The sequence below is a fragment of the Lonchura striata genome, chromosome Z, assembly GCF_050655825.1.
Source record: "Lonchura striata isolate lonStrDom1 chromosome Z, ASM5065582v1, whole genome shotgun sequence".
NCBI classification, from domain to species: Eukaryota; Metazoa; Chordata; class Aves; order Passeriformes; family Estrildidae; genus Lonchura; species Lonchura striata.
Window position 1 is genome coordinate 24,138,789 of NC_140740.1, and position 8,171 is coordinate 24,146,959.

At 48.8% G+C, this 8,171-nt stretch overlaps 1 protein-coding gene across 1 annotated transcript; it reads left to right on the forward strand.

Moving 5' to 3' along the window:
- The first annotated feature begins 1,033 nt into the window (after positions 1 to 1,033).
- On the forward strand, positions 1,034 to 3,362 carry LOC146763720 (inositol 1,4,5-trisphosphate receptor-interacting protein-like 1). The gene is made up of 2 exons (XM_085567029.1): positions 1,034 to 1,521; positions 1,732 to 3,362. Exons 1-2 carry the CDS (start codon positions 1,192 to 1,194, stop codon positions 2,314 to 2,316), a joined length of 915 nt encoding a protein of 304 aa, XP_085423155.1. The 5' UTR covers positions 1,034 to 1,191; the 3' UTR covers positions 2,317 to 3,362.
- The last annotated feature ends 4,809 nt before the right edge of the window (positions 3,363 to 8,171 follow it).

Sequence of the window (8,171 nt, forward strand, 5' to 3'; positions counted from 1 at the left end):
GCAAGAACTTGGCAAGGACTTGGCAAGGACTTGGTGAAGACCCAGCCTGGACCCAACACAGAGTGGCCTACTGCAATTCCTGCTTCACTCTCCATCCTTAAGCCAAATGAACTGTTCGGGTGACTCTGGTTGTCTCTCACTGCAGACCCCTCATCTCCCTCGTTACCACCATGACAGACGGAGATCAAGAACCCTCTCCCCAAGGACTTAGACTGAGACCCCTGCCACAGGGAGTGGAAGGATGGAGGGAATGGTGGTGTGACCACTATTGACATGACCTGTTCTTCTCCAGTAACTTCAATGGACTTATTCTTTATTGTGTTCATCCTGCTTGGGGGTTTCAGTGGACTCATCTGTTCTCCCACAGCAGTTTCAATAAACTCTTATTGTTCTGTATGTTCTCCCCTTTTTCCGCAGTGGACTATAACTGGATCCCTGGGTTGGGTAGGACTTTGGAGACTTTCCCCAACACAATAAGACGGATCCCCATCATCCGGAGCAGTGAGGATCTCATCTGTGTCAGTAGCTATTCCCATCCCCCTCTTTTCTCTCTCTCTTCTTCTATTTCCTCTCTGATCCCACTATCACATGTATTGTTTTGGCCCCTAATAAAGGTGAGTTTGTTGTGATTAAACTGATGGTACCCTGCTGTTTGCCTTTTTTGCACTTTTGGGATTGGCCAACGAACCATCACAACACCCCGCTATGGGCAGATCGTGACACCAGGAGCCGCTGAGGCCGGCAGTGGGCGCCAAGGCTGGGGCTCGTGGGCCGGGAGGCGGCTCTGGGGGCTGTGACACGCTAGGGCATGGGTCACAGTGGGAGCTGTGAGCAGGGGCACTTGGCAGCTGAGTGACATGGTTCTGCTGGCTGTGACATCACAGAGGACAGGTGACACAGGCTCCTGTGTCCAGGGGCAGCACAGGGCAGTTGGATTCTGGCAGCCAGTGAGTGCACATGCAGGGGCAATGCTGGGCTGGATGGGAGCTGGGAAAGGTGCCCTGGGGGTTTAAAGCCAGAGTGGGAGCTGGGACCCTCAGGGTAGGGCACTGTCCTCTGAGCTGGGGGAAGAGGAGCTTGGAGATCTCAGCGTGGCAGGTGCCCAGAGAGGCTTTGGGGACATTGCAGGTGTCGCCAGCCCCCTGCTCCCTCCCAGCCAGACATGATGAACCCTCTTTCTTCCACCAGGCCATGTCTCCAACACTGGCCTTCCTTCTGGCCCTGTTAGCCACCCATGCTGGAATGAAGGTGAATCAAGAAATTGAAAATAATGAAGATAAAGAGATGCTGGAGCATGAAGAATATTTGCATCAAGAGATGATGCGGCTCCTGCAGGAGATTGAGGGGAGCAGTGGCACCATGGAAGCCCTGCTCTGCTCTGGGATGGAAAAGCAGTGGCTTCTTTTCGTCAGTGCAGCAGTCCTGGCTCAGGTTCTTGCTATGGGCTGCTGGCTGGTCAGGAGAAGAAAGCGTGGCTCTGCCAGCAGGAGGAGGCAGGAGGGATCCAGCAGGAAGGAGAAGGTCAGTGAACATGAGAAGGTCAAGGGTATAGGCAGGGTGGCAGCACTGTGGCTGTGCCCAGCCCATCACCAGTGGGCACATCCAGGATAAGGCAGGAGTGGGCTGTCAGCAGCCTGATCTAGGTCAGAATGTCCCTGCTCGTTGCTGTGGGGTCACAGTAGACAGCCTGTAAAGGTCACTCCCAAGCTCAGCTGTTCTGTGATTCTGCAGCAGGGCCTGCCCAGCACAAAGGTGCTGCAGGAGCTGGTGGACGATCTCCTCAGTGTCTGCCGAGTGCTGTCCCAGAGGAACTTCATGCCGGAGCTGCACCCGGCCGCCGGGACAGACACCAGCCCCACCTGCAGCGCCCAGGAGAACAGCAGCACCTACCGCACACTGGTCATCCTGCGGCCACCGCCCGGCCACTCCTTCAGCCCGGAGAGCAGGAAATGGCCGCCAGCCGAGCGCATCCGCGTGGGGCTGGAGTGCCTGTGCTCCGGGGAGCAGCTGCTGGGGCACACGTGCTTTCTCCACGCCTCTGGTGGCCAGCTGCCCAGCGACCAGGAGTGGTACCTGATGGACACCCTCTGCACGGGCTCCTACTTGGACCCAGAGAAAGTCACCCGCTGGGTGCAGATGTTGGTGGCGTCGGCCTGGCTGCTCCTGCCGCACTCGCGCCGTTTGCAGCTGACGGCGCTGCCCTGCGGCAAGTCCTGCAGGTTCCGGCTGAGCGGCGCCTCTGGCCTGCACCGCAGCATCGAGATGGTTCTGGCCGTGCAGCAAGGCAGCTCCTGTGCCTGCCTGAGCCTTGAGTAGGCAGCAGCCGTCGATTCTTTAGTTCCATTATTATGAACTCTGAAGAAGATAGCCAAGTGAAAATACTTCTAAAATCTCCGAAGGCAGAGCTAGGAAGGTTAACATGATTTCAAATATGTCAAAAGTTTAGTTAAGGCAAATTAAGCATCCATAGGAGGTTTTCCTACGATTTTGTATTTTTAAAAAAATAAAATTCAATGATTCAACAAACATTTGGTCTACCATCAAGTCAGGAAGAGGAAGGAGGAGCTGGGTTGGAAGAGTGCCATGTGCAGGAGTGTGGGCAGAGCTGGTTTACCACGAGGTTGGTGCGGCAATAGGATATATAAGGATGACTGTCCCTTTTTCTTTATTCAGTCCCTTGTTGCAGTTCAATAAACCTTTTAAAATTTTAAGAAGTGAGGCGTTGTTTCTCACAATGCATAAAGCTGATGCAATATCAGGTGTATAAAAGGTGGAGCTGCCATTTTGTGCACGAGCCTCTGGCATTTTGCCACACACCCAGCGGTGTCCCTTTTGCTTTGCTGATCTTTTTATTGTTCTCAATAAAAGGTCTATAATTCATTCCCACTTGGGGTCTGGGTCATTTATAACGAGCAGCGGGCAGAGGCCCTCAGCCGTGCCTGTGCCTCAAGGGCAGGAACACAATGGAAATGAACAGTGCTAATATCTTTATTAATGTTCAGCTCGTTATTAAAAAGATCAGCTGGGCAGGGGACAGACACGGAGCTCAGCCCCGCTGTTGTAGCTTTCCCAGGTAGCCAAAGGGTGAGGAGGTGTGCAGAATCTGTCACTGAAGTCCAGAGCAGCAGCTGTTCCCTCTCCTTTCCTTGTGGCACACTGGTAGGTGAAGGGTGAGGAGGTGTGCAGAGTCTGTTACTGAGGTCCAGGGCAGCAGCTGTCCCCTCTCCTTTCCTCATGGTAACACCAGGGAAATCTGCCTCTTTGTTCCTGGTTCGCACAGCTCATTCCAGTCTAATCTTCCGTAGGTGATGGTGACAGGTCAAACATCGATCAGGGGATGTGTTTCCCTCTTCCTCAGCTAGGGCACCTGTCCAGCCCCCTCTGCTGTGTTTAGTTCTCCATTTAGAGGTGTCTTTACCCCCCAAAACACATCCCATAGTTCCACCGGTTGCCCTATTTGCATCTTATTACTAGAATGGCAAGTGGGTGATGGGGGGAGGTGGGCGGGAGGGGGGGGGAGTGATCTCCAGGTAGTTTAGAGAAAACAAACATAGAAATTAGATAATTAACATTTAAATATCAGTACTCAGCTAGAGCCAGCAGTCATCCTAGTATTGCCATGGGAGCCAGGAAGGCTCTTTTGTTCATTACAACAGCCAGGAGCTGGCGAGAGGGGCAGCTCGCCCACCTGGCCATAGCAGGAGCTGCTCACCTCCGAGGCTCCGGCGCTTCCCAAAGAGAAGGGCCTGGCTCCCAGGACACCCTGGAGCCCTGCAGTGAGTGGAGCCACCAGTGCTGTAAAGACAGTGCAGCCAGCACAGGTTGAGGAGAAAGAGATGAGGCTCTTTCTGTGCCACGCTGTGGCAGCTCTGCCCTCTCGGCCTTCGCCTTGAGCCCTTTGCTTTTCCCTCAGCTCTGATCCCTGTCCTTGGCCAAGGGACCCCGGAGCCCTTTCCAGGGATGCAGGAAATCTCCCTCAGTCACAGAATCACAGAATCCCTAGGCTGGAAGATCATCGAGTCCAGCCCATGCCCTAACACTTCAACTAAATTGTGGCACTGAGTGCGTATCTGGTCTTTTTTAAACACATCCAGGGATAGTGATTTCACCACCTCCCTGGAGAGTTCTGTCCCAGGAAGAACCAAGATAGCACTTGGGCCTTCTACCCGCTGGTGCTTGGAGCTCTAGAAGTTTTTCTGCTTAGGGAAAGGCTTCAGAAAACTAGTCACTAATACAGTAGGCCACAGACTTACAAATATATGTTTGAAAACTATAGAAAACATATGAAAGAAAAAAAGGCAAAACACAACGATATTAGCAAGGTCCTGGGCATGAACATGTATGTCCAGATGGTCTTCTCAGCCCTATTTCTGCATATTTCTGGGAACTAGAGGAATCCTGCTTGAGCCTGTGGGCAGGTAGGTTTGGGAAGTAAAAGTTAATTTCATTTTTTCCCCTGAGGGCAGCTCCAGTTCCTAATATCAGCCAAGCCTCTGTCCAGCCTGATGCCTCTGATGGTTGCAGCAAAACAATTTATGGCAGACAGAAGACACTGACACTTCCAGGGACATGGATTTCTCCGGTACCAGCTATGAGTGGGAGTCAGATTGAAAACTCCATAAACTATGACTGCTGTGGCAAGTGCTGGTCTTGGATGGTTGGGACAGATGGAGACGAGAGATCTCTGGAGTCAGGTCTCGGGATGTATGGTTTATTGTGGGGCCCTGCTCAGAGCTGCCAGCTGCAGCTCGAAGCAGGCCCCAAGGAGTGCGGGTAGGGCAAGACAGCGAGAGAGTTCCAAGAGAGGGTCCAAGAGAGTGGAGAGAAGGGGAGGGCAAGAGAGCACACAGGAGAACGGGCAGGAAGAGGGGCAGAAGAAGGGCAGGAGAAGGGGCTGGAGCGAGAGGCAGGAGAGAGAGAGCGTGGTCTCCCGGGAACAACTTATCAAGGGGGCTTGAAAGTGGGTGCAGTATAGGACTTTGAACCAATGGGATTACAGATACATCATGCATCAGGGGAGGGTTGCAAATGCAAGATAAACGCTACATTTTTGAGGAAGGAGACAGAACACTTTATCTGACCCTTTCATTTGTCTGTGGATCAAAAATGGGAGTTACCTGCTACTAGCTACACCACTGTCCACCAGTGCTTAGCAACCAAGGTCTGCCATCTCAAAGCTTGTTTTCATCTCAGTCTGCTTACACTCTCTGTATTTTCTAAATCCTTTGTCAGGCAATCATATTTATTAGACTTTCTTATTTCATCCTCTCCAACAAACTCCATTGGAAGATTCCCTTCCTTTTCACTCTGCAAATAAGCTCTGCATTCAGTACTGAATTGTCAGTTGTTTGCTAAGGATGCAAAGTTCTCTTTTACGATTTCTTTTAATGTGGTTTGGAATTGGGTAAGGGTCTCCTTCATTCACAAACTCCAGACCAAACTGCCTTTGGAATATGGCACAGTGGGCAGTTTTTGCCCAGCCATCGTACCGCTAGATCAGAAAGCAAGGGCAATGGTATTTGCAGTCAAAGTCCAACAAAGCCTGGGACAGCCAAAACATCCTGTGGAGTTACAGGCCTCCAGCTGTTACTAGAAATAAGCAGAGTTCCTGCCAAATGGTTCTGTATCCCTAAATGCAATCTCTTGTCCTGGATCAGAGGCTTGCTCAACTGAAAAAGCAGAAAGATCAGCCAAGGTGCTCCCAAAGGCCCATCACATCTTTTTTATTCCACTCATCTGGCTTAAGTTTGCAACTAAATGTGTGGCATGATATTCTGGAGAAGGAATCACTGGTGTATATTTCATGGACCCCTCTCAATCCTATTAAAGTCTTGTAGTCCTGGTTTAAAATAGGCAGGTATGAAACAACTTTGAGAGACAGAGACTAAAATGGCTTGTGGATACTTTTTTAAGAATGAGGAAAACTATCCATAAGATGTTTTTTCATAACATTTTAAAATATGCTACATAAAAATTAACAACTGCAATAAATAAGAGTTAAAAAATAATTGCTTTGGTATACAAGAAACTAGAAAGACATAATTGTGAAGATATGAATGTACATTTTCATAAAAATATGAAATTACAGACACCAAAATACATATACTGAACTAGAATACAAAGCTAGTACTTTAATGAGTTCTTTTTACATTGATGGAGTTTTTTCTTTGTGAAGAGAAGCTAGGATATTGCTGAAGAAAACCGACACAGACAGGACGGGGCAGCATGCCGTGCTTTGTGCACTGATCCAGTGTAATCCATTAGGTGCTTTCCATCTGATTTTTATGCTCTCAGGCTCATCCCAATACTTACTCAATTTGCTGATTGACCAATATGGGTTAGCTCCAGGGGTTTTGTAGCAGCAAAGCCCAATGTTATAACTCCGTTCACAGTTATCCTTTTTTTCCTGGCTCTAGTACCCAGTAGGGCTTTCAGGCTGCCAGACCTTGATGTGGCTGGTGGAATTTATGGATAGGGTGGATACGCATGGAGTGTATCCTACAATTTCTGAATATAACCCTCCCTCTCTGCTAAGTCAGAATATTCCAATTACTCGTTGGTCCAGTACCCACCCCTCTGGTCTCAGAATTATTTTGGGGGTCCCACATGTTTCCCATTTCAGTAGTTGCTCAGGAGTCAAACCCTCACCCCTCCAAGGCCATTTTTCAGTGGATTTTAGCCCCCCACAGACCCAGCAATTAGACAACCTCAGCTCTGTGGAAATTTCCTGCATCAGATCCACAAAAAGATTTTGATCTGAAGCAGGCAATCCCCATTTTGTGTATTGTTTTTCCAACTGGTCATACTGCTCACTTAGAAATCTCAGCCTTTCTTGTTCTATTCTCTTTTTCTTCATCTCAGCTTCCTGTCTTTTTATCTCCTGCATTACCTGTTTCATCTTATTTTCTGGGTCCATCCCTTCTTTATCCTTGGTGAAACAAAACATTTTATCATACTGTAGACAGGCCCTGTCCCTGGTCCTCTAAGAGGTCCAGGATGATTAGTTCAGTTTCTAGAGGTATCCCGTTTTCATATTTTAGGTTATTTCCCACCCAGTATATTTTTTTTCCCCCATTACACACATAAGAATCTTGTTTTGATTATAACACACTGGGTTAGCTTGGAAATAAGCAACAAAGATAGACTCCTGCTTTCCCCCAACCCATAATGTAGGGTTACATTCGTTACAAGCAAGAATTGAGATTTCCCCTGTGCTCCTTCGATGTAAATGATGAGCTGACTGTCCATTTTCAAGGTATGTTTTTGGTTTCCCTTTGAATTTGTACACCCCCTGTTGAGTGTTTGTTTTAAGGCAAGGTTTATTAGGCTTACCCTCACTGCAGTTCCATGAGGTAAGGGGTAATTTCTCTGGGTATCTGCCACCGAGTTCCCCCTTCCCAAGATTAGGGAGGTTATTGAGGCACGTGGCTAGACTCGGGCTCACCAGGAGTACTTCCACCGCTAGGATCCCTCTGCCGTTCCCGATGCCCACTGGGGTGCCTCCAGCAGCCGAGTAGTCCATCTTCTTGGCAGCAGGAATCTTTGTCCGTGGTTTCATACCAAGACCGAGCTGCATTCCTTCGTTTAAAAATGTCCCACTGGCATAATTCAACAGGATCTTCACTGCAGGGTACCTTGCTCAACCTATGACACTCAACAGTAATAATTTTAGCTTTTCCTTCTAATTTCCTCCTTAATCCATTCTGATATAAGCGAAACCAGATTATTGAATTCAATTGAAACAATCTCAGCTTTGCGGCTAATACCAGAAAATGGCTTGTCAGGTCTTGCTCCTGCTCAAAGCACTTTCCACATAACCCACTTGGTTTTATTCCTCCCCCGCAATGAACAACCCAAACCTTATGAAATTATTTGTGAGGGAAATGTACAAAAGGATAACAGTTACACTTTGGCACAGAATATTTGATAGCGATGCTTTCAGTCATTTACCTGGCTGGCTGCAGGGTTATCTTCAAATCTCCAGCGGGGAGGTGATTTCCCACTCTGGAGATCGACTTCCTTCACTCTCCATGCTGTGTCCACCCCTTTTCTGCAGTTCCTATAGCAGTATCTGTAGTCAAAAGAAGAATGAAGGGTCCCTCCCAATGAGGCGCTAATGTGGCCTCCTTCCATGCTTTCACAAATACTTTGTCCCCAGGTTGTATTTTATG

Excerpts from the sequence above, each read along its gene's own strand:
- LOC146763720 (XM_085567029.1), top strand. The coding sequence starts at position 1,192 with ATGTCTCCAACACTGGCCTTCCTTCTGGCCCTGTTAGCCACCCATGCT. Across the intron at positions 1,522-1,731 it reads GATCCAGCAGGAAGGAGAAG|CAGGGCCTGCCCAGCACAAA; the intron begins GTCAGTGAACAT and ends GTGATTCTGCAG.